The sequence below is a fragment of the Dromaius novaehollandiae genome, chromosome 3, assembly GCF_036370855.1.
Source record: "Dromaius novaehollandiae isolate bDroNov1 chromosome 3, bDroNov1.hap1, whole genome shotgun sequence".
Taxonomy (NCBI): domain Eukaryota; kingdom Metazoa; phylum Chordata; class Aves; order Casuariiformes; family Dromaiidae; genus Dromaius; species Dromaius novaehollandiae.
The window spans coordinates 35,448,485-35,475,362 of NC_088100.1; the positions used below are offsets into that span (position 1 = coordinate 35,448,485).

Genomic DNA, 26,878 nt, shown 5'->3' on the forward strand with positions numbered 1-26,878 from the left:
CTACCTACTTTTTAACCTTCCTAGGCTCTGGGTACTTGAACTTACCCCATTTAGAACTTGTCTACACACTCCTGAGCCTCACTGGAGTTTTGTAAGCTCACTTTTCAGGGATTACAAGCATTTTAAAACTAGAAACTTTACTCTAATTTAAAACTTTAAATCAGACACAAAAATTCCCTAACTCTGTAGTAGAAGTGCAGTTAGCGGAATCCCAGATGAAGGAACCTGCCCAAGAAGAGAAACTTTATCGCTTTCCCTAATGCTAGATTGCCAGAATTTAGCTTTCAGTTGTATGTTTTAGGTATTGAGGTATTTTAGGTTTCAAAAGAAAGCTTCCAAAACTATAAAAGCCTAAATGCTGAAAATTGGGGTTTTTTTCATTTTAAAAGTCAAATCCATGTAAGGCCTTGACTTGCACCTTCTGCACAGGCACGGTGACCGACACGTCACTTCCATGTTTACAGAACCTCAAGTTTGGGCTTAAACACAAACCAACCTTGCTCGGGCCACGGGGAATTTTGTAAGCTGCCGCAAGCCCTGCCCGGCCTTGCCCGTGGCTGGGGCTGCGGCGGCGGGGCCGCCACGTCCCCCCGAGCAGAGGCCTCCCGACCTCTGGGAAGTTCATTCATTTACCGCAGCCCGGGCCACCTCCTCGCCCCCGAGAGGCGGCCGCTGCCCCCCATCCGGTGAAGGGGGAGCGGCGGCGGCGGCGCCGCCGAGACGCCACCACGCGCAGCCCCGCTGCGGCCATTTTATCGTCTCGGGGCTGGGGGGAGCCAGCGGCGCCGCGCCCGGGCGGCGGGCGGGCCGCCCCGCGGGAAGGGCCGAGCCGGGGGTCCCCGCCCGGCAGCGCTAGCGAGGCCGTGGCGCGCCGTTCATGGGCGAGAGGGGCGGCAGCGGGGCGCGCCGCCTCCCCTCGCCCTGCCCGTGCGCTCGCAGGCGCCGCCGGCGGAGCCTCGGCCAGGCCCGTCTGCCCCGGCGGGCGCCATCGGCGGCGGCGGCTGGGCCCGGCGCGCCTCGCGCCCGCGCGGGGGGCTGCCGGCGGCGGGCAGCGTGAGGGAGGAGCGGGCGCGCTGCCGCGCTTCCTCCCGCCCCGGGGCCGGAAGGCAGCGCGGCCCGGGCCGCGGTGCGTGCGGACTGGGGAGCAGCAGAGGGACGGGCCTCGGCGGCGGCGCCGCCGCTGCGGGTCGCAGAGCCTTCCGCAGTGGGGGTGGGCGGCGGAGCGCGCAGGCCGGGGGAAGGGCCAGGCCCCGCCGCCTCGCCGGGCGATGGAGTGAGGCGGCCGGGCTCGGCGGCAGGAAGATGGCCGGCGGCGGCGGCGGCGGCGGCTGCAGAGACAGCCTGTTTCTGGAAGGTGCGTGCATGGCGGGGCGGGGGGACGCGGCCGCGGGCTGCCTTTCCCTCTGGGCGAGCAGCGAGGGGCACGGCGCGGGGAGCGGGGGCGGGCGCCTCGGGGGGAGCGGGTCCCGCGGGCACGGCGACAATGAGCGGTGCCCGGCGGTGGGGGAAGGGCGGGTGCTGCCGGGGGGGCTGCATTTGGTGGAGGGAGACCTGCTTTGGAGGGAGGGGTTACTGCGGGTGGCCCGATTCCCTCTTTCTTCTTTCTTTCTCCTAAAAACGCTCCCCGGGCTGCGCGAGCGCCCTGTTTTCTTTGTGGGGGCCGAGCGCGGCGCAGGCTGGGCGCCGGGGGCCGCGGCCGCGGCGGCGCAAGGTTGGCGCTAGGTGAGGCGGCGGGAGCGGCCCGCCCCGCGCCGGCGGCGCCCAGGCCCCGGCCGGGCCTGCGCCCGCTCCCGGCGGCGGGAAGGGTCGCCGGGTCTGCGAAACGCCGCTGCGGAGGGCGGGATGAAGAGAGCCTGGCGACCGGGATTAAAATGTGTCGGGGATTTCACTCTTACGTTTGTGTTACTATGATGATGGTCAGGCTATCAGCTGTAGCGGAGAGGGACCCGTGGCGTTCATAAAACCTTGAGTGATTTTGTGTTTTGGCGTGCCACCTTTTTGTCTCCATAAAGCTCTTAATTATAACTTATACTGAAATTCGAATATACTTAACTGTTGAGCTTTTACAGTTTAACTGATTTTTTAAAAAAATCTGCTAATGCAGTCTTGCAAAATTCCTGTAAGCACATAGATTATTGACATAGGCAAATAGTATGCTAAATCCTTACCATTATGATTATGAAGAAAAAATACAATAATGAAATTACTCTTCACAAGTGGAGTTTTTCAAGTTGGGGATAACAGAGTTTAGTATTGAAGATTTTGTAGCGCCTGTGTTATACCGAACATACCGCTTGCAGGTTTCTGTCGCTGTGGGATGTTGGGTTTTCTGCTTTATTACTAGAGGCTCTGGGCTAGAAGTATTGCGTGAACAAAACACTGCTTGTTTTGAACAGTTAATCTGAAATTCTGATGTTCACAAACTGCTTCTGGTTACTAACTCCTGTCATGTTACCTCCCTTCTGTCTTTAAAGTGTGCAGTGGTAACATGTGAACGCCTCGTTTTTTTCCTGAACTCTCTCGGAGTGAAATAGTGAGGTTTGTGTGCCCTCCTAAAAGAATGAGAAGTGTCAGGGTGAGGGCTGTTTGCTGTCTTTTGTGTGCCCCTTGCCTGCACACTGCTCGGGCAGGTGGCTCACAAAAGATAGGTTTCATATCTGTGCAGTACATGCATACGTGCATTACCCCCCCCCCCCCCTTTTTACTTTTGAGATCTCTTTCCAAAGGTGATATCGACTTGACACTCAGTAGCATTCCCATTGGAAGTTTTGGTGTACGATAATCAGTGGACAGAGTTTTCAGTTAGTGTCTTTTGCTTTCCTGTTGTCTGGGGGCTTGTCAATTTTAGGACTAATAACAGTAAGAACATAAGAGTGTGAGAGTGGGCACGCGTGTGTGTGTGTGTTAGGAATCTTGTGTGACAGAAACCTGATGTGGACGGTGGTAGCAAAAAGTTTTCGAGGTGGACCAAGTCCAAGTGGGATGGTATTCATATAGCAGATCTAGTAAGAGCAGAGTAACTTCATACTGGTTTGAACCAAAGGAAAAAGAAGGCTTTCAAATGCTATTTAAAAGGTTCTTTTAAGGGGTGTTAACTTTACAGGAGAAAGTAGAGGTTCAGAAGATGTGTATGTGTTTTTCTTAGCAATCTGTAATCTGGAAACGTATAAGAGCATATTAGATCAGCCTGGGATGTTAGAACCGCCATTACCAAAGGTCTGACTTGAGACAAACTTGTGAGGGTCAGACTTGTGAAACAAGTATAACTTGGGCAAAAGTGGGGATAAAAATGTACAGAGTAGGAAATGTGGCAACTTGTACTGCAAGGTGAGGATTAATCTGTGAGTCTGGTGTTATATCTATAACTAGTATATTTCACAGACTGTCTTGTAGTGTGTGTGAGCAAAAACTAACAAATTGTTTACTTGGTATTTTTAAGAGTATTATGTTAAAGGCTGGTAGAGGAGAGAGGAAGAACTCTCGCCATCCATCCCTGTCATTAATTTGCAAAACAAACAAGTTATATACCAAAGGGATACTAGTTCTATCATCATAACTGAATTCAATGTAATGGGAACTGTAATTTTAAAATATATACGTGTGTGTGTGTGTGTGTGTGTGTATATATATATATATGTACACAGAAACTTTTGGTGCTGTCATGCTTATGTCATGCTTATTAGTCAGACTTAAGACATACAGTTAAATTAATTGCTTGTGAGTGTGATAGTTTTTCAGATTTTGGGATTTGATTTCAACTGTCCATTAAAATACTGCTTTTCTCTCCTTTAGTGTAACAGAAGTTACTGTTCAGAAATATGGCTGTCATGCTGTCATTAAAGTGCTTCCTTTTAATGTTTTTATTTTATTCTCCAATAAAAACAAAATGGTCTTTCTGGAAAAAAGTGTTCCTTGAGTGATTTGTCTATTGCCTTTCTGGTAATGCTGTTCTTCAACATAACTATATGTACCAGTATTCAGTTTATAGCAGTTCTATACTATCTGTATAACAGATCATGTGTTGTGATTTTTTTTATGCTGTGTTATGTAGAAGGTCTTATGGGGAATGTGAGGAAGGGCCTTAGAGCTGTAATGTTTGACCCTTTAAAGCTGTATTTGTTATCCTTCTGGAGCTTATAGCATGTTGCTATGTATCATACACATTGATCTTTTGACTAGCATGTTTACTTTTCTTGAAATGTCAGGACTGTCAAAATACAGAAGACTTATGAAAGATATCATATTTTTTGTTATTAAACCTAATCTGAATGTACTTTGCTCCAGTAACGTTTCAAAGTAGTGGACAGAGTATGCAGAAATTCGTGCTAACAAAGTACCCCTCTTGCATGGGAATTCTTTCCTGATTTGCGGAACCACAGATCTAGCGAATAGAGATTTTTACATGTGCGGGAATTCCTGTGTTTTTTAATTGATAGCCAGACCTAATCCAAAAAGAAACGTCTATCTTTGTGTTTTATTTTTAGGATGGGGAAATGTTTGATATTTACTGTAGGGCTGTTGATCATTATCCTTGTGAAAAATGGTGGGAACTCTTGTTATATTCTAGCTCTTCGGATATTACTGAGCAGCAAGGAGATTGTCACCTTTTTTCAATCTTAGATTTAAAGTTTCTCTTCCATGATGTTTGCACAATAGATAGCGGGCAAACTTTGGAGTATTCCTAAATGTGTGTGTCCTCCAGAAGAACGAAGAAACATATCATCTCTTCCTGTTTTCTTTTCTGTCTTCTGCTGGTTGCAGTAGTGATACTCAGAAAACTAATTTTGAAGTTTCTTTTTGAGGACCTCCTCTCTAAGGAATGTCCGTACCTTCAGAGCTGCTGGGAGACTTCCATGCAATCACTACAGGAATTTGCTCAATTTTCATTCAGTTTACTTGGCTACAGGTTTCCTAATAATAATAGTGAAAACTATTTGGACTACTCATTCACAGCAGAAGAAGAAACTTTAGAACTATCTGCCTGACAACTCTGGAAGACTTCTCTGTTTTTTCTATTCTGTGTAAAGAATTGTCTTCACAAAACTGAAGGCGGTTGATTTCTGTATTTTTTTAAAGAAAGATTAGATTCTGGAGTGGCACAGAAATACATAGTGTGTGTATATATTAGTTTGTAGAGGTTACCATTAAGCGTGGTGGTCGGTCTTTCCTGCTTTTTATTTTTCACGTTATTGAGAAACTCCAGCATGAATAATACAAATTAGGAAGGCAGAGTGGAGTTTGTATTCAGAGAGAACCCTTGAAAATTTTCCACGTGCTATGACTCTACTCATTATTTTTCTCTGTACAGTGAAATGTAATTATTTGTTTTTGAACCAGTGTCTGACACTTCTTTTATCTCCTACTGGAGGTATGTGTTAGGTTGAGACCAAGTGGGAGGGAAGTCTCAAGTATCATTCATGTTCTTCCATGTCTTTATCATAATTCAGACTCTTTTACTTTATGTTGTTGGATTCCTCTCTAGTCTCCGTCAGTCCCTTCATTGTCCAGATATGTTCTGCAACTTTCTTCTGTCTTTTTGAGAGTAGTTTTCTACCTGAAAGTGAGAAATTTGTGACTCTTTCATGACTCTGTTATCTTGCATGGAAGGCCTTACTCATCGTTTTCTGGCATTTGGATTTGGTAGCAAATGCTACTTTTTGTCAGTAGGTTTTTTAGCCTTTTAATGGCTTAAAAAAAGAAGTTAATTAGGAATGTTCCTAATGACAGCTTTATACCCTTCTTTCTATAAATAGATATATAAATATAAAAATACTAGTAGTGATATAAATAATAATGGCATTAATGTATGCCTTGATACATTTGCAAATGTATTGCTTGCACTGATACTCTTATCATCAGCTTATTTGGATTTTTTGGTCTTTTGCATCTGTTTTATGTGCAAGAATAACACACATAATGGGTTATTTATTGTTATTGTTTCAACAACAATTTTGGCTTTTATGACTTGTTTTTGGAAGACGCTGCATGGATTTCAGTACCGTACTACATTTCACCTTTAGTACAGAGTTCTGTACAGAGTTTTTTACAGACACAGCTGAGGGATGTCAAGGTGTTTTGTTTTCTGGCAGATCCTGTAATGTGAGACTGATCACCAAACTCTACTACCAGTCACTTTTAAATATTGTCCTGTAAGCATGTGAGGGTTTTGTGAGTCATCTTTTGTTGTCGTCTTGTCTCCTCCCAGCCCACCAGTTGCTTTTGAACCCCTTTGTTTTTCTAGAGGAGTAGAGATCGCGAAGATAAATAGCTAGAAATTGTGAAACTTGGTTGCATTTCTGGTGCAGTGAAATCAAAATTAGTGCCCCTGAAGCGAAGGCATCCATGTTTCCTCAGCATTGTTCAGTTTGCTGCTAAGGTAGGAGAGCGAGCGTATGCAGGCGTGTCTGTGTGTGTGTGTCTGTGTGTGTGTGTCTGTGTGTCCTGGAGAAGGGAGTGGAAGATCATGCAGGATAGCTTCAGGTATTGTAGGAGGCTGGGAGAACAAGATAAAAAAAAATGGAGCTGTTGTGGTGGGGAGGCTGTAGAGATATAGGGGAGAAATTACTTGGGGTGGGAGAGAAGGGACAACTGTAGATTCTTTCTTGTTCTGAAAGGCACTTCCATGGGGAAGAAGCAGATTTGCCCCCTCCCCCACCTTTTGCCACTGGTTTAGCACCTATTTAGTTTAACCTATGTAAGAACACTACTACCTAAAAAAAATCCGATTTTAATCTGTTTTGTGCTCTGTACAAATTTCCTCTTATTGTTTGTGTTTAACAGCAGAGTACATAAAATATTTCCAGGTGAAGTTAATCTTCAGGAGCATTAACATCGGTTTTGTGCTGTGGTAGATTCAAAGTTAGTGTCCTGTATTGGCCAAGTCAGTTTGCACGTTCAGAGGAGTAAATGGCACTTTCTTAGTAGCTGCTCAGCAGCCTGTGTTGTTGGATATCATAAAACAAAAGGAATTAGCTGGTTATCCATTTCCCTGACCCTTCTGAAATGTAAGATAGAAAAGATACAAAGTGTTTTTCATTCTCCTGCTGAGGCCAAGAAATTTCTTTTCCTTTAGGACATGTGGAAAAGATAATCAGTTATTTAAATAACTGGTTGGAATAAAGCTGTGTAATTTTTTTTCATTAAATCACCATCTAATCCTGTGACACAAACATATAGGATGGAAGCTTTTTATGAGAACTACTAACATGATATAACTAGAACTTAGTAGCTCATTACTGCATACATATATTCCTGAAATGTCTTTTGAGTACTTCCAATAGAATATAGTAAATGTACTGAAAGTTTATTTAATTTTCTCTTATGGTGTAATTTCCCTGCATAAAACAGGAGATTGTGCTGAAGGGAATCCAGTCTCTGAATTACAGCCTAGTATAAATCAGAATACAGAATGGGTATTGGTTATTTGGGTATTGTAACTAACAGGAATGATTAAGAGCAAATAACTTCTCAGAAGTTGTTTTTATTTTTATCTATGATGTTATGTCTGCTATGAGCTAAAGAAATAGCATTTAGGAAATGCTGTTGCTTGAATAACTTTTGTCTAAATAATCTGAGGAAAGAATTGTATTCTAATGATATATGGCGGTATTTAGTTGTTAAAATGATTGTAGTACAAACATAAGTACTGATGTCTTGTAGTTAATGTACCCAAGTAATTTGCAGCTCAGAAATATCAAAGGTGAAAATAATTCTTTCAAAATAAACTGTCCAGAGAACAGTAAAATTATTTTGATGTGATACTTTCGTCTTGTACAGAGTAATGATAAATTGTGTGTACAGATTTCTTAGAGCAGTGAATTGTATGAAATTGCAAAGTCCCTGCTTTTATCTTATGCTGCAAACTCCATTTTGAATGTCAAGCTGCATGCCAATTATTTTTTAAGCCATGCAGGCAGAGGGAGCCCAAATTATTAGCTGGTTTGGGCATAGGGACTAGGAGAACGTTGTTAGCTGCTGGAAGGGAGAGTTAGGTGCTGCAGCTGCCCTGCTTGAGGGACTCCCTAGCCTCAGCGTCGGGCCCCATGGGGCGGATTGCGTGGTGGGTCCCACATCATCCACCATCCCAGGCCTTACCAGTCTTTTGCCAAAAAGATTGAACTTACTGTGCACGTTCTTGCTAGACTGGCACTTTGCCAAACTTTGCGTTCAGTGAAGGGTAAGCGCACGAGCTGGGACAGCAGGACTGGACTGAGGAGGGCAGGCAGACTCTGCGTTTGAGGGGAGTAGGACATCTCCCCTTCATCTCTCTGGTGAGCTGTTAGGTCAGTTTAAGTTGTAGTATGTAACTTAAACTTCAGAATAAATATTCTTGTGAAACTGCAGCTTTACTCTGCCCAGGGCAGTTCAAGTATTTTAAATAGTAGGTTAGCTTCTGCGTGGAGCTACTTCGTAGTGAAGATTGGAGGAAATAAATTAGCAGGCTGTGGTTATTCTTCTCGAGTTGGTCAGCAGGCTTTTAAAAAGTTTTTGTTAATGAGCAAGTACTCTAAGTGCTGCAGGAGGCAAGGGAACATCTTTGAATGCTTATCCCAGTAATTCTCCTGAAAGAGTAACTTGGAGTGGAAGACATTGAATTTGGGATAACTTATTTTGGGTGATTCTTCAATGTTTACATAAAGAGCAATGAGGGTTCAGAAACTCAGTGCAAAATCTTCCTGTCGCCCTCTCCGACTTTCTGACCATATAGGCTACAGCCAGAGTGCATTCTCCGTGGTATATATTTGCCACATAGATGTTTTAGGAATAGTAAACACTGGTGATATTTTGCTGACATAGTAAAACATAATGCTATATGACATGATTAATATTAAACGTAGAAATCTTTGTCTACAAGAAACAGCTGCAAGAATATTTGTTATTATCGTGAAAATGTTTTTGTTCAGTGCCATAGAGTTGCTATACAAAAATTCATACTGCTGATGTATTTTTATTAATGTTGTAGGATATAATACTGTGTTTGTTTGGCATGTCCAATTTTCATGGCTCATTTAGCAACATATGAATATCCTGCTGATGAGAGAATTTAATACAGCAGTCTAACAGAAAGGTTATTCAAAAGCCCATCAGATGAGAATCTGAACTATGCAGTGGATGTTAGGTTTCATATCTACAGTTGCATTTGTAATTTCTAAGCTCATTTCTTCTGGGAACACTTACTACAGACTGTTGTAATTTTATTTCTACCAGACTTTACCGCTAAAAGTGCAGGATCACTTACAATTAAGAATAAACTTCTTCCAAAAATGGACTTCTGGACTACTGTGATCCAGCTAATTATGATTGTATATTGCCATAATGCAAATATGTAATAGCTGAATCTTTACCTGGTGGATACCAGAAAATAATCTCTCTCACTCATATAATCAAAACGTGCTTTGTCATCTAGCAAAATTGTTAGATGGAGAAGGCACTGCTCCTTATTTGGAAGAAGCTCTGTGCCTGTAATGGAAAGGACTGGTAGAAACTTGGAACAGTTTCATGGGTCTTGCTAGGTTTTTGATCAGGGTAAGTGTGGTATCATGTTGGGCTGAAAATGGCTGAAGCTCATCTCCAGCTGTAGGCTAGTCTCTCAAAAGCTGGATGTTTTGCTTCAACTGTCTTTTGAGTGATGTTTCTCAAATACAAGGCTTGTGATCGGGTGGAGTTCCAAGGCTAAGATGTTATTTTGCAGTTTTAAATATCATGTGACCAGTAGCACTTCCTCATCTTCACTGCCTTTAAAAATAATTACTGAGAAACCGCTTGCTTTTCCATAGATGTTAAAGTTCTCTTTTGACTCTTTAAAAATAAAGGCTGTTTACTGAATTCTAGTATACTGCAGTTTACAGTTGTCAGTGTTCCTGAAGCTCATTGTTGTTATGCCTGGCGAAGTTTGATACTTCCATTGCAAAGACTCCTGTGTTTTTAATATGATAATGTAGTTATAATACTCTATTGCTTTAAACTGCGCCATTGAAACCATTAATGTATATGCTTTAAGACTAAGTAGTGCAAACAAGCTAGAATCCCTTTCTGTAGTGACTGTATAGAGAAAAGTGCACACATATCATTGTGTTGAGGGTTTTTGTACTAATGGAAGTTTTTTGTAGTAACTTTTTTGTAGTTTTTGTACATATAATATGTACAAATGTACATATGTACTATTTTTGTAGATATAATAGAGAGGGTTATTTCCATTATGCTTTGCGCTTAATTTTTCCATCGAGTGTTACTTGCACCTTTTGTGGGGTGGGATTCAGTAAAGTTAAGATACCTAAATACAGGTGTCTAAGGTTTTAGTTTAGTCGGTGGAGCCTGGAGAGCTGATTTGGTGATTAGCCACCAGATGTCTGCCCAGCTGGCCCTTGGACTCATGGCATTGCCCGTCTCCCACTGCAAAGGGAGTGGAGGTATGTAGTGTATCTAGTGTGAGCAGGAGGCTGTCGTCTGTGTTTGTGTTGCATTTCTCTGGGGGGTTGTTTGTTTGCTTGTTTGTTTTCCCTTAACAGACAGAATCTATTTGCTTTGTGACTGTATATGTGCTTGTAGGGTCATTTTTAACTTGGATCAGTCCCCATGTGTGGCGCTGTACTGTACGGCCATGCAAGTAATTGCACCAGCACAGCTGTAGGAAGGGTTTTACAGTATCTAACTGCTCTGTGCTGCTCTGAATGACAGCCCTGCGTCCCTTCCTTGAGACAGTACTCTCGACTGCTTTGCTTGACTCAGTGTTGGCACTTACATGACTGCATGGTCAGCTGGCTCAAGCAGCTAAACTGGCAGAAAACTAATCCTCCAAAAAAATCTCAGCGGAGCTCATCTGTATTACTTTTCAGCCATATCAGCAGTCTGATCTGTCTGACTGCCATCTTACAGGAGCATGATAGCCAGCCAGTGTCACAAAGAATAGGGAAAAAACAGGTCTTTGGCCTTTACTGAAAGGCAAATGCAAATTTTTCTCTCAGGTTAGAGTTTAAATAACTCTTTTATCCTCTTTCCTTTCCCTGCTCAAGTTCTTCTGAGATTTGCCTTCTTTGTTTGACCAAATTACTGAGTTTTTTCTTTATCGTTGCTTTCTTTTTTTCTGGGTGTTCTTTGCTGTCTATTTCAGGTAAATACTGAACAATTGAGAGCATCAAAATATCTTGCTTTTTTCTCCTTTAATTACATTCCAGAGTTTCCTCTTCTGTTCTACAATTGCCAGTTATTTTCTTACAGAAGTCATGAACCTTTCTGGACTTCAATTTTTTTTGTTTTCATGGAGGAGATAATATCTGTCCTAAATCCTCTTGAAAAGTTTGTGGGACAAATATACAAGTGTTAAATAATAAAAATTCTTGATTTTTTCCCCCACCTTTTACTATATAGATGTAGTACTTTATTTCAATGTGAAGTTCCAGTTATTGCACCAAAACTGGAGACCTTCTCAGTATTGGTTGCATAATTTTCAGTTACTTAGGTCAGGTTCTTAATCTTATTCTATATGTAACTGTTTCAACATTTTCTAAAAGTAGATTGCTCTTTGGTTATTGCTGCTGTGTATTTAGTTGCACAAGTTTAGCTTTTTTTATGAAGATGGATCCTGCAGTTCATAAATAGGTCTAAAATCAGAAGTGTGCAATTCAGATGCATAATAAACTGTAAGGTTTCTTGCTTCGTTTTGTTTAACTTATAAACTCTTCCAGTGTTCAGAATTTGAGATTAGGTGTGATTACCCTCACATACTGATTTGCCACAGAAATCACATTCTAGAATTTTTAGCCACATGGCATCTTCTTTGAAGTGACTTGTTAGCTTTGTACCCTCTTCATATTTTGGGAGTAAATTTGCAGTGCAGACATTGTCCCTAGTCTATCCTAACCTGTCCTCCAAATTTTCCTATAAAAAACTAAAACTTTTTTCTTCCTTTCTGAATTTTTAGCATATCTCCAGTCTAGCAATAGAGCTCTTACATAAATAGAGAATTAAATAAAGTCTTACTGCTAGAGATGAAAACATCACTTGTTTGTTTGTTTTTTGCTCTTTTTTTCCTTCTCATCTGTTCCTGGATCCTGCTTTTAAGATTATTTAAGTTATTTCATTTGTGCAGAAAGACCGAGTAGGTGGCAGACTTACTGAGAGAAAGAAAATAAGGCAAATGACTCTTTCAGGTACATGATTTTGGAAGTGTTTGTGGTGATGGTGCAGTTGCCTTTGTTAAAGGTCTGCACCTACAACTAGTCGCTGGTTTTTAGTTTTATCTTAGAATCACGTAGGTTGGAAGCGACATGATTGGCGGTTGGATCACGCGGGTTGGAACCAACCTCCTGCCCAAAGCAAGCCCAATTAGAGCAGGTTGCTTAGGAGCTTGTTCAGTCCCCACAGCTTCTCAAGTCAACCTGCCCCAGTGCTTGACCACCCTTATGGTATAAAGTAAATAAATTCTTATATTGAGTTGAAATTTCCTGTGTTCCAACTTGTGTCCGTCGCCTCCCATCCTTCTACTGCACTTCTGTGAAGAGTCTAGTTTTGTCTTCTCTACACCCTCCCATTAGGTAGTCAGAGTCAACAACAAGGTCTCCCTCGGCCTTACCTTCTTAAGGCTGAACAAACCCAGCTCTCTTGGTCTTACCTTGTATGTTCATGTGTTCCAACCCCCTGACCATCTTGACAGCCTTTCACTGGACTTGCTCCTGCGTGTCAGTATTTTTCACATTCTGGGGAGTCCAAAACTGAATGCAGTACTTCAGGTATGGTCTCATAAAGGCCAAATGTAGGGGAGGAGTCCATTCCCCTGACTGCCGGCTATGTTTTTGCTGATATGGCACGCCGTTGGCCTTCTTTGCGGTATGGGTGCACTGCTGCCCCATGTTCAACTAGTTATCCACTGGGACCCTCCTAGCCAGTCAGTTCCTGGCGTGTACTGCTGCAGGGTGTTATTCCAGCCCAGGTACAGGACTTTGCATTTGCTTTTCTCAAACTTCATGAAGTGTTGGCCCATTTCCCTAGCCTGTCCATGTGTTTCTGAAAAAGCTGCCCAGTGTACCAGCAGCTTTCCATAATTTGGTATTGGGTCCAAAGTTGCTGGGTGCACTGGGTCCCATCATCCAGATGATTAATCAAGACATTGAGCTATATTGGTCCCAGTATTGATCCCTGAGGGATGCTGCCAGTTGGATTTGTACTGAAGGTCACCACCTTTTCACCCTGATGGTCCAACTAATATTCCACCCACCTTGTCTTCCATCTATCCAGTCCATATCTCACCAAGCTGGATGTAAGGACCCCATTGGAGACCATGCCAAAGGCCTTGCTGAAGTTAAGGTACGCAACCCCCATTGCTCTGCCCTTACCCACCCAGCCAGACCTCTCACTGTAGAAAGCAGTCAGGTTAGTCAGGCATGATTTGCCCTTGGTTAATCCATGTTGGCTGTTCACCTTCTTGTCCTCATGTAGCTGGAAATAGCTTGTCGGAGGACTTGATCCATAACCTTCTTGGGGACAAACTAGCCTGTAGTTCCCCAGATCTTCCATGTTGCTTCTTGAAGGTGAGTGTGATGTTTTTCCAGTCATCAGGAACCTCTCCCAGTTGCCATGATGTTTCAGAGGTGCTAGAGAGTGGTCTAGCAATGACATTATCAAGGTCCCTCAGCACCATTACGTGCATCCTGTCTTGTCCGGTGGATTTTGGCATGTCCAGCTGGCTTAAGTGTTCCCTAACGGTATCTTTCTCAACAGTGATGCTGCATTTGCACAGATTCTGCTAGTAGATTAGGGGAACTGGGAGACTGAAGGGCAGAATTTACCAGTGAAATCTGAAGCAGAAAGCATTCAATGCCTCAGCCTTTTCCGTATCCTTTGTCACTATATCCCCTGCCTCACTGAGCAGTGGGCCCACATTTTCCTTAGTGTTCCTTTTGCTGCTGAGGTACTTGAAGCTGTTTTGAAGTATTTCTGCATTGCTTACTGATGTTACCATATCAGCAGCATCCTTGGGGGATGTCTCTACTTCTCTGCTAGGAGAATCAGTGGAAAGGGCCAAGAAAACATTAGTTGTCAGTTGTATGGTTACCACTGCTGTCTTACTAGAAAAACCTTTAAGGAGATTGTAAAGAAAATATTTACTACACTTCGGAACTATTCTCCTTTTATCTACTTCTGTTAGTTCTGGTTTTCAATACTTCTCAGATAAAGTAGTAAACAGAAAATGTCAAGCACACTTTGGCAAATGATCAAACTTACGCAGCTCTGTGTTTTTGAGTCCAGCCATTTGCGCCGTGTTCTGTACTGCAGATGCAACACTGTCGATGAGTATGAGAGTCCTTGAGAAAAAATATCTTGCCTCTGAAAATGCAGATGCTTTTCGTGTTTGGACTCCAGACCAATGCTGCCAACTACAGACAAATGCTTTTTCTTTGCACATTCTGTTTGCCCAGGAGTAGGTGCTCTGTATTTGTCATTGGCTTTCTGTTGACGTAACATTCTTGAAAGGGTGCTTTGTGTCAGATATCTAAGAAATTAAATTGCCTTCATGTGTAAAGGAGTGTCCATACTTTGTATGAACAGATACTGTAGAATTTACCACTGAACTTGCCCGTATGCTTCATGTAGTATCTCACTATCAATTTATGATTGCTCCCTGCTTTCTATCATTGGAAATCAGTTTGACAGGTTTTCTGCAGCAAATTTAGGGAGGGGAAAGTTGAAGCATCTTTTAACCAGTAGATCTGTAAATCTTTACCTATAAATGTAGGTTAGGCTTGGGATCCATGCAGATTTCTTTGGTATCATTAATGCCTAAAACAATCTCTATTCCTGGATGCTCTTTACCTCTGCTGCACTGGCACAGTTGCAGTGTGGTAGTGTGATTGAACAGAGCGGGGAACTGATCTGATTGAAAGAACTTCTAATGTTGTTTGGTTTTTCTTTTTGCCCCCCCTGCCCCCCAAGTTATTTTCAGCTGAATCCATTTTCTTCCCCAGGATTGCTCTTAGGTGAAGAAACAGCTGTGCTGACATATGCAGGGTGCAGGACAGGAGGAAAGAGCAGCAGCTTGTGGGAAGTGAGGGGTGCATAAGCCAGCTCATGCTGCTTTGCTTCAAAATGTGAAAATGCAGCCTCACTGTGGTTAAACAGCTGACCTGCTAGAACTGCTCCTATCAAAACTGGAAGATAAAAAGCTATTTAGCCTGGAAGCCTACCTGACAGAATAATAAAACAATAGGGAATGTAAAGCAAATTATTTCTGAGTCAGATTTTTGAGCGCTCATATTCTCTTACCAGTAATATGTGATTACTCTATCTGACCAACAGATTAGAAAGATAGTAAGATTTGTTTTTATTTAACGTGAGTTTGCATGGATAAAGTGAATGATTGTAAGTGTATTTAAACTAATTTACCTTTTTCCTGAATGCCATGGTATCTGTGATAAGGTGGTCGATGTTGTAATGGTCTAAGCATTTGTGTGATAAAGCTTGTATAATTTACTCTTTCCCTGGTTATATTGTTCTGAAAAAAGATCTACCTGGAAAAAGTCCTTAGGTCTGAGTTTTGTTTACTTTTGTTTTTTGTATTGTTTTGTAACTAGGTTTTTTTGCAGTTACGTCAGCTAGTCTAATAGTAACATATCTCTAGGTATACGCATGGTTGTTTGATACTTTTCTTTGTTCTAGACTCTTCAGGACACTTTATTCCTGTAATATTAGCTCCTGTAAAAATGCTTGCAAACTTTTTATCAGCAGTTTTATTGTATGTTTAGGATGGCCCTTTCTTGGAGACAGAGAAAGAAATGCTCTGTCAGCAGACTGAGGACTTGTGAAAGCTTTGATGTGTTGAAATAGGAACCTCGAAGCCTGTACTGTTATATTTTGGGGAGGCGGGAGGTTCTCCTGGTATTCCAGTGATTCATCTGAAAAGTTGTACTTCATGAGGCTAATAATCTATCATCACCCCCAGAACAATGATAAATAACAAGAGGTATGTTGTTCTGGTCCTGACAGCTTGGGAGTTATATAAAGACCCCATATTGGAAGGTTAGAGCAAATGCATGCTGCTTATTCAGAGAGACTTCAGAAGGCCCCCAAAATGCTGACATAGCCGAAGAGTAGTGTAAGGGGAGATACTTGAAGTAAAAAGTCATCCTTCTTAAAGTTGAAATTTTGTCCAAATGAGGAAAATAGGGAAGAATAAAAATGCTGGTGGATTAAACTTAAAAATGTAAGTTGTAAGAAGAACTCAGGGATAAGAGAGCTATTGACTGTAGCATGTTACTTGTTGGTTAATACCATCTTTCTACTACAAGTAGAGAAGATAGCTAGTAAGATACTAGATTTTTAAAAGGACCGTGGAGGTATTTGGGATATTTCACGTCAGTGAGCTTTATGACCATACAAACCAAATTGGTGGAAATGATAATAAAGTCCAGAATTAACTTAATAGTTCCCTCTGTGAAGTCCTTTACCAGAGGCTCAGAGAAGCTAAGCTGCCATTGGATAAAATGGAAAACCCCATAAGGAGTAAGCATCAACAAATAGAGGGGGAAAATGGTCAATTTGGTTGATAGAAGAGGTAGCCAGTTGAATTCCAAAAAGATCTGTGTTAGGGTTGGTACAGTTTTAAGGAAAAGGGCTCAGCAATGAGCTGACAAAGTTTATTGACATCACAAACTTTACTTGGGTTAATCTAAAGGGTACTTACTGCAAAAAATGCAGGAAATATCCAGGATTTGTGTTACGTGGGTTAAAATTGCACATGAAATTCAGTGTAGGTAAGTGCAAAGTAATGCGAGTGAAAGAGTAATAAGAGGGAGAAGGATCTGTCCTAATTTGTGTATGGAAAGATTGACTCTACTGGTTTTTACCAATCATGAATGAGAAGACGGGATTATAGTACATAGGTTTATGAAAATGTCAGTGCAGTTCTCCATAGCAGTCAAAATAGCAGATCCAGTCTTAGGAATTATTAGGAAAGAAATAGAGAACAGAAGAGAAAACGTCATGCTGCTCCTGTAAAAATTCATAGCCCATCTGCATTTTGAGTATTCTGTACTGTTGGTTCCCCTCTTCTCCATCTCAGAAAGGATACAGTGCAACTACAGAAAGTAGTTTGGAGATGAGTATTGAGAGTGATTTAATGGTATAAAATAGCTTTTGTGTGAGGAAAAAATTAAACTAAGGTTTTTCAGCTTGGAAAAAAAGATGACTGTTGAAGAGCACAATGGCGATCTATAAAATCACGAGTGAATAGGGAGGGATTGCTTATTATCGTTTCCCATAATACAAGAACCAGAGGAGTGGAGTAGCAAATAGGATCAGCAGATGCCAGGTTGAATCAGGACAAACAAAAGGAGATACTTATTCATATAATGTATAATTAAGTCAGGGTACTATTTGTTGCAGGATGCTGTTGATTCTATAAAGTAATGCTGATTAAAAAAGCAACTGTGAAGCAAACAAATCTAGCAAAGGCTGTTAAACGCAAAAACATTACCTTTGGCTTAGAAGTCCTTGGTAGCTGCAAGCAGCTGAAAGCTGAGGCTGCATGTGTGGTAAATGTTGCTGTGTGTCCTGTTTTTATAGTGTTCCCTAGATGACTGTTGTTGGCCACCATATTTTTTCTGTAGCAAAGCATAGGGTTGCATTCATGATTTCTAAATGTATTTCCAATTATGTAGAGAAAAGCATAATGAGACAAGACACAAATTACACCAGAATTTAAGCTGCTGCTTAATCTGTCATACAGAATTTTTGTGAGGCAGCTCTTAGTTGCAATAATTAAGGCTTAGGTGAACAGTGCCATGCCTTAATGATTGCTGTTTCCCTGTTCTGGATCTCTGTCGCTTAAAAATACCCACAATACCATCATATTATGAGAAAATCTCCACTTTGTTGGATATAGCAGGAGATGGATCTGTGATTTGATGTAGTATGACCATTCTCAGGGTGTCCAGGTTTTTACTTAATTGCAGGGTTAGCATCAGTTTCAGCTGGCATCAGACTTTAATTCAGATTAGCATCAGATGTTGGATTATAAAAGGTATATTATGTTAAAATTGCATTTGGGACTTTTAAAATCAGCTATTTCTTTTGCATGGAAAAATTAAGTCTGTGTTTGGGTATTAGACTTTTAAATACTGAATGTGAGGAGTCTTTCTGCTTGTGTGTATAGTTCATACCACCAAGGAAACCTTTAGTTTACAGATGTCGATAAAACGGTCGAAAGCCTTGTAAAGCTGCCTCACTTCATAATTTTTAATAATATAATAACCAGTTATGTTAGTAATCAAGATGTTGACAGATACTTGTATTTATTTAGGAAAATGAGTCACTACTGCATTGATGAACTTACATTGTCCAATAATAGTTAAATGTTGACATCGACAGAGTAAATACCTAGGGAAAATACATACATATAGTTTACTCCTCTAGTTTGCGTTGATTAATAACTTTGCTTGAAATCAAGACTTAACTTGTTCTCATTTCAGCTTTGGATAGATCACAATCCAAGAGAGATGGAGGTTTTAAAAATAATTGGAGCTTTGATCATGCTGAAGAAAGCGAAGGAGACACAGAGAAAGAGTAAGAATGCTTTTGTCTAGGCTTTTGAAAGTATAAGTGGCAATGTATAAAGACATACCTTTTAGTAATTTATTAGTAAGCAACAATATATAATACTGTAAAAGCTTCAGTGATTAAGAAAAAATATTTTGGAAGAAGTGATTATTTTAACTAGCATTTCCATATAAAAATTGCATTATAATGTAAATTTCATTGTGATCATGGGGTTTACAACATAGGGTGCAATAAATTTAAGTGTCGTGATTATCTTCAGAGCTACAGTACAAGTCAAAGGAACACAAAAAGTATGTTAACCTGCAAAGAAAGGAAATGGAAAGGCAGAGTACCGGAACAATTTCAGTTTTTCGTTTTAGTGATGATACTATTCATTACCTCACAGTTATGACTAAGGTATTTCAATAACTGTAGGCCTACATCAAGGGAAACTGAGCTGAAAAGACTGTAGGTTTTTCTGCCTTGTGTTTATCTCACAGGATAAAGTTAAGGATGACTTTGTTTCCTGATGGTTTATTTCTTTACTTAATATGTTTGGATCTCTAGCAAAGTTTAAATCTGATGTGTGTAGTTAGCATAAATACTCTGTCCTTGTAACATTTTATTGTTACTGGTATGTTTTCTCAATCTTAATGTTGTTCCTTTAAAAATTATTTTTTTTATTTTTTTAGAAATAAATACAGATTTCATGTATGAAGAATGCACAGAAAACTAAGTATTTGAAAAGTCTGTATTTGAGAACATCCAGTGTCATTAAAATGTTTGACACTGAAGTGGTAACTATTGTAGGACTTGGATTTTTAATTTTATATTAGGTTTATTTGCAGTTCTCAGATATTTGGAGAGTAAAAGCTGTAAGTTTAAAGAGAATGTTCTTTAGTAAGTAGAAACTGAATCCTGTGGTTAAGTATAAAAATAATTCTTGTATGGATCTGCAGTTTGACCTCTCTAATAATCTTAGGAGACCATCACAGAGTAACGTGTTTTTAGTAGATATTATTCTGCCAAACACTGTGTGTAGGAGGGAGATAGGAAAGTAGTCGTTAAAGCAAAGAGTTCATTGAAGTATGAGGTAAGCATTAAGACCTTTTTTCAAGACAGAACTCTATCAGAAATTAGAACCACTTTTTAAAGAGTTTTCAAATTAAAGATGTTTTAGTTTCATAAAATTAAACATGCCTTTTTTGTTGGCAAGTTTACATCCATTTCTGGCATATAGTAATATATTTCAAGTGTAATGGCAGGTTAGGATTGCATTTTACTTGCCCTGAAAAATGAAAATAATACGCATTTGTAAGCGTAGTGATTTGCTGCTTCTAAAAATTTACTGCTGTTTTCCAACTGTCTGCAGATGATTTAAGAACACAGAATAAGTATAGAGTGGTGATGCTAATAAAAAAAAAATCCTTGAAAAAATGATTATAGGACATATGTTTTATATAATGGTATCTGATTTTTAGGAGAGTATTTCTGAGTGGTTGCTCATTCCATTCAATACTATTACAATTTTCCTATAGTAATGTATTGCAATTTTATTACCTACTTACATCAGTAATTCTTATTTTATACCTGTGAATTACGTAGACTCTTATGCAGCTTATAGATAAAACAACAGTTGAAAATTCTTGGGATCTTCAGTTTAACGCAACCCTACCTTTTTTCCTTATCCATTTTCTGATACCATTTCAGACAGTCCCTGTCCGTCCATCTCCCCCCCCCCACCCTGCACCCTACCAAACAACTATCTATTTTAAGCTGCCCAAGTATTTATTTTTAGTAACACTTGCTTTTTTTTTGTCTTAATGGCATTTCAAGCTTCATTTTGAGCACATCTTTTAAATAATTTGCATATTTTGTTTTTCTGATATATTTTTACTTTGTATAAATATTGAAAAATGTTGACAGATGGGAATCTTTTGAAAATAATCAGTTTGATAATGAATTGTCCTTCCTTTCTGTCCAAATTTCATTTAATCTTTTTTGCTAAGAGTCTCAACTTCAGTTCATATAATTGTTCCAAAAAAACTTTGACGCTCCCCGCCCTCCCAAATATTTTGAGTTTGTGGTGCAATCAGTACATTTGAGGGGGATTTTTTTTAGTGTTGTTTTTATTTGCTGTGCTGTGCTGATATTTATTAGCAATGCCTGTAACTTACTGCACTTCCGTACAGGGAAAAAAGCTACAAATCTGCAGCAAGTGACCAGATGCGGGTCACGCGTTGCAGCATCATAGTGTCTGATCTTAGCATAGCCTTTTGCTCTATTAATTAACATGCAGTGAGGCCCCAAAATAACATTTTGCCACTTAAAGGATTGGCTGTATTTTTACGTTAAACCTATGAGGGCTCCATTAATGACTTGGTCAGTTGGTACTTGATAGAAATTTGCTTGCAGCTCATTGGAGTATGATGTCAATCATCGACATAAATTTAAGCTTTGAGTTGTTTGTGGTTAATGGTAAAAACATGCTTTGTTCCACAGAGCTTTCTAATTAGCTACTGCAGAGTTCTTATGTTTTTAAACTGTAAACAAATAAGTGAATAGAGATAAATAAATAGAATAGTTTTCTGTTCAGTGCCTAAATTTAAATGCATCATTCCTCCTTGGAAAGGACTCTCTGTTTAGTTAAAAAGTGAAAAATCATGGAGGCTTATCCTGCCCACAGCAGGACCACTGAGCACATTTCAGTAATTTAATATGTTATTGTCTGTTTGTGCATGTGTGGTATAGTGGAATCGTTTTTCCTATGTCTATATAAATTATATCCTTTAGGCAGGCAAGTGTAATCATGCAATATAAACATTACGCAGTTGCTATGTATTTTGCTGTCTGAAAAAACAAACTTTTGGTACTGATGCATGTATTTCATGTTCCATAAAATCTAAAAATACTGGTTCTTTAAAAACATCCAATACCCAAATATTTTTCTAGTCATGTCATCTTACTTGCATCATAAGAGTTGTTCTCGTTCAATATGATTTAGTGGGTTTTTTGTTTTTTTTTTTTGTTTTTTTTTTTTTAAGTGTTTTGCTCCTTTACTGTGCATTACCTTCTCTTCCCTCCCAACCCCTCAAGCACCATTTGTTATAATGGTTGCGGTGTTGTAGTATCTTGAAGCCCTAAAAGAACAGGCACTGCACAGGGGCGTATTGAAACTGATCCCGATTTCTGTACAATCTGGAACTGGAGCTATAGAAGGAAAAAGAGTATTAAGAGGTGAAGTGATTTGTCTAGATTAATACAGTACTGAATGCCAGAGCTGCAAATTTTAACATCCATGGATAGTTTGTAAAGAAGTACGTGTCTCCTCTATGCTCCTGTGTTTGTGACACTTTATAACTGGAAATTAGTGAGGATAATAATCCAGACCATTGTTCTTTTTACCATTAAGCACCTAGAACTCTTCAGGTCTATAAATAAAATACAACAGTGCCAGCGGCTAATTGCTATTAACAAGAATCTTCCATTACTCTTCCCATATCAACACCAACTGCGTGCACGTTCTGATCTAGGGAAGTTTCAGAGTGCAGTTCTTACTCTCTGACCCAAGAACTTTTTTCTTTTATTTGATGCATGGATATCTGCATCATGTAAGAATAAACTGTAACATGAAGAGAAATCTTGAGCATGGACATTTTTAGGACATCAGTTTTGCTCTGAGTGACTGCACTGTATATCAAGAGCTTAAGTCACTATGTATGTTGCAGCCAAATGTTATACCTGCAGCTAAAAATGTTTCCACCTTCACCTCCATCATTGTCTCCCCCCCGCCCCCCCCCCCCCCCCCAGAAGCTCCAGCTGCTTCCTTAGACCTGCTGGCATAACTCCATGTATTGCTATTTAATTTTTTGCCTGAATGATCTTAATTAAAAAAACCCCAAACCTTACAATTAGGAGTTGGCCAGAAGTTGTATCATTTTGTAGCCAAGTGAAGAGTAACCTTATCAGGGAGGCTGCTGAGCAGGTGAAGAGAGTAGACTGGAAGCAAGAATGTGTTATTCTGATAGCATCTAGATTAGGTTAACGTGTATGATTATGGTCTTATTTTTAATATTTAAGATTATTTCAGGATAACTGCCAATTACTGAACAGGATACCCATTCATATTACGAGTATTTTTGGGTGCCTTCTTTGAGATTATAATATTTGAGGATTACAGATATACAGGTACTAAAGAAATGCATTTTAATGAGCAGTTGAACCAAATTAAATATGCTATTTTATGAAGGTATACTTTGGCAGTAAGTGATATGTGATAATATTTGATATACAAATTCTCCCCCTGAAGCATTGTGAAATTTGACAATTTTAAATTACATACTTCTGTTTATGAACAAAATAATACTATGTTTTGTGGGTTTAATTTTTGATTCCATTTATGCATAAGGTTTTATAGAATGTTTCATAGCAGTGCTGGAGGTTAAACAGTATTTTCTATTTTGAATTAATCATATTTTCTTAATTTTGCTTTTTCTGAAGTGATTTGTATGCCTCAAATTTGAGTTAACATGGTTTATCTTGATCACTATGTTGCCCACTTTAATGTTTCTGTTGTTTTGGGTGCATGTATGTGATGTATATGTGATACACTTTAAATTAAAGAGGGAAGCAAAAAGAGCCCTACTCTGTATAAGTTAAAAATGTTTTGCTGGTGCTCTGTTGCATTACTGCATATCTGCTTTTCTCTCCCACACTTAACTGTCTAGTGAGGCAAATCTGCTCAGCATCGATGACAGTGATGGGCCCTTCAGTCCAAATGAAGAAAGAAAGGTAAGTGCTCTATTTATATCTGGTGGAGAAATGTATCTTTAAAGCTTGTTTAGTTCTTAAACAATGTTGCATAATCATCTGTGCCATACTAAAAATGAAAGTTTGTGGTGTTTGCAACATATGTTCAAGCTATATGCATACCTCTACTGTGTTTGCTGCTCTGACTTCCAGAGGTCTTGTTTGTGTTGTATTCTGAAAATATCAGCATGAATGACTAGTTTTAAATTTAGACAGTTAGCACTCACACATTTATAGCAAAAGTATACACATTTAGAAGAAAAATAACATGTTTTATTAAAAAAAATATTTCTCTCATGATTGCTTACTATGAGATTCATAGTTTTGTGGGCATGTATTTATTTACTTATAAGAGTGGATACCCAGGCAAGAACTGTGCTTTTTGTGTTTTTTGATGAGTACTGAGGTATCTTATTACTTCAGCAATGCTTCGTAATATTCTGAAAATATGATTATTTTGTGTTGTGAGATATCCTAGCAAGGAAGGGTATTTATACCAGATTAAAAGGGAGGAAACAATTTGAGAAATTAGACCAGAGTTATTTTATGCTTCTTGATTCTGTGGGACAGATGCAAATTTGAGGATTATTATAGGGGATACTTCCATGTTTGCAAGGTGTCCCCTGCCCACACACTTTTTGTCTCCCTCGCTGCATGTGGGATTTTGAGGCAAAGTGCCTTGTAGTAGCAGCCCTTTTGAAAAGTTATATTGTTTCCTCTGCTCTTCTCATTTTCCATTTGCCCTAAAGATGCCATTCCCATTACTCTGTCTCTAAAAGGTGACTGGATGCAACTATGGTGTTACAGTATGCCATGGTATGAAGCAGATTAGCTTTGTTATTTTTTTAGCATCCATGTTTTTCTGAGAGGCGGCGTAAAGCTTTTTTGGATGTGACGTTATTTTCCAGCATAAATGGTCAGCTTAGACAGAAGGAATGGGAGGGATCCTAATACATTATGGAAGTCTGCTCTCCAGGAAAGAAAATCGTAGTATATAGGAGAACACTTAAAATTATTCTTAAACAGATATAATTTTAGTTTGAAGAATGAGCTTTAGAAAAGTTGCTAGGAAGTTGTTAGGACTTCTGTTGAAATTGGCTTTTGAGTAGATTTTATATAAAATTTAGTACAAAAGCAGTCTGAAAATAAGGCCAATATAATATTTATGTAAATATTTTCCAACTCTTTTCTTTTTCTTTTTAACTTTTGACCAAGTTTTTTAATATATGTGAATTGTGTCATTACAGTCACTTCGTTGTCGGCCTGGAGCTGTGGGCACCAGTGGTGATTCCATAAAAACATACGCAAGGCGAGGCAAAGCTGGCAGCTTGAGACTTTTTAAAGGGAACTCAATTGGCCTCAACATGATGGGAAATAGCAAGAAACTGAGGTACAGAATTTAGTCTTACATTTACTTATTTACTTGATCATTGGTATAAAACAATGCTATAATAAATGTATACGATGTACAGTATCTTATACCCTGCGTTATCTGCTGGGTATTTAAGGAAGCCTGTACTCTTCTGTACTTCTGAGCAAAGATATAGGTCAAGATTGTTAAGACTGTCCTCTTCCAAAATGTTAAATAACACTTACTAATGAAATGCCAAAAGGTTATTAGAATGAATTGAGTTGGAGCATTCACTTTCATACCAGTACCCTACCAAGGTCTGCATGTGTCACTGTCTTTCCTCTCTAGATTGCTGTTTAGTAGAGAAATAATTCTGTTTTTCCTGTCAAGATTTCCACCTCTCCATGACTGTGGATTGCCAAGGCTAAGTTGGGATGCTTTTTCTCTTTTTCTTACTGCAAGATATCATATGATTTAGGAGTCACTGACTACTACTACTATATGCTCTAGAGGCTTTGGCTGCAGCAAATCTCCATGCTTCTAGATCCTTAGATCATAGTTCAAGATTGTCACTTGCATTTGAAGCTTACAGGAACAGTGTTTAATATCCAGTGCTGCACCTGCTAGTTATTACTGCTCCTAGATTGTAACGGACTGATTTCTTAATTTAGTTTGTGACAAAAAGCTATACGTTTATGTAACTTTTTTCTGGGAAGGTTTCTATATTGCTAAAATGCCATGAATTTGATTCCTTTTTTCAGGAAGGAAAAGATCATAAGGTAGCTGGCGATACCTGGATCAGTCTATCAAATACATAGCTGAGCCAGGGAAGTCTTTGTCCTCTTATTTGTGCTGATCAGTAAAGCACTGTTGGTTAGTGGGACTGTATCATCAGAGTCCCTTCCGAAAATAAACCCCAGAAGTGTGATGCATGTCCTCTCCTGCGCTCCTGATCTCTGAACGTGATGTACAGAGAATAAATCCAGAATTTGGTCTGGACCGATCCTTCAACTTGATACAGAGGAGTGAATACAACAGTTGTACTCCATACTTAGCAAAAAATAGAACTTTTCCTGTCTTTATGTTTTAATCGTAGTCTGTTCACAGATGTCAATCTATCTTCTGAAATTTCAAAACCTAGATGACACTTTACACACTATTTTAAACAAACGTGGTACATACTGCTCTGATTTCATTTTCTGTAGCATGTGTATGGTCTTGAATTCATGTATTTTCTTGGGGGGGGGGGGGAAACTAACTCCCACAGCTCCTGAATTTTTTTCTGTAACTAATAAAAGAAGGTCAGTCTTTTGAGTTTTTTCTCACTGGGGAGGTGTTTGAATTCTGCTGTTGTAAGGACCATGCAAACAATAGGTTAGCTTATTAGGTGAACGAAGGATATTCTTATGTGGCTTTTTGTGTGTGTGTGTGTGTGTGTGTGTGTGTGTGTGTGTGTGTGTGTGGCTTAATTTTGGCAAATAACAGTGGAACTTCAAGTGATCCGTAAAATTCTGCACTTGTAATAGCTCAAGTTATTGGTATTATAACCAGCGTGCTCTAGTATAGGGAATTGTTTGGGTATGTGTAATGGATGTTGGAATCTTGTAATTGTAGGATATGAAGAATTGTACACTAGGTGTCTTGAATAAGTTTTACCACATTAACTTATCTGTCATTAACGTTTTACTACATTTACATTTTATTCTGTTTTCAGTAATTAAGTCTTCTGAAGTCTGGAGAGTCATGATTTCTTTTCTAGCTAGATGCTCTAATTGAAGAAAAGCAAGGCATGTAAATTTAATCACTCCTGTCCCTTCACTGTTTAAAAATTCACTTTCGCCCTTAGAGTACTGTCGTACAGGGTTTGTTCACATAAACCTAAGCCAAAATCACTGCCTGCCCAGTGTCCAGTGTGAGACACAAACTACCCGTTGCATTGTCTCCACACGTGTCTGTGGAGAATGGCCATCTTAAAAAAACAATTTCACTGAGCTTTTTGGTAAGAGTGCACATATATTTTTTCACCCCATTCCTTTTGTAGGAAACTGGACAATGTTTTGTTTTTTGATATAGACTAATAGAATGTTATTGGGAACTTAATCTTTTATATACATATAAATGCATTTAATAATGGCAAGATTTTTGTTAGAAGTTAAAAGTTTTGTCTCTGCACAAGTGTCTGTTATTTTT

General features: G+C 39.5%; 1 protein-coding gene across 2 annotated transcripts in view; it reads left to right on the forward strand.

Moving 5' to 3' along the window:
• Positions 1-694: 694 nt before the first annotated feature.
• SENP6 (SUMO specific peptidase 6) overlaps positions 695-26,878 on the forward strand; it is an 81,861-nt gene continuing 55,677 nt past the window's right edge. For both annotated transcript variants that reach the window (XM_026102273.2, XM_026102274.2), the window contains exons 1-4: positions 695-1,354; positions 18,462-18,555; positions 23,256-23,319; positions 24,585-24,727. In XM_026102273.2, the coding sequence (XP_025958058.1) occupies positions 1,303-1,354; positions 18,462-18,555; positions 23,256-23,319; positions 24,585-24,727 (353 nt within the window). In that variant the 5' untranslated portion in view covers positions 695-1,302. The remainder of the gene's footprint in view (positions 1,355-18,461; positions 18,556-23,255; positions 23,320-24,584; positions 24,728-26,878) is intronic.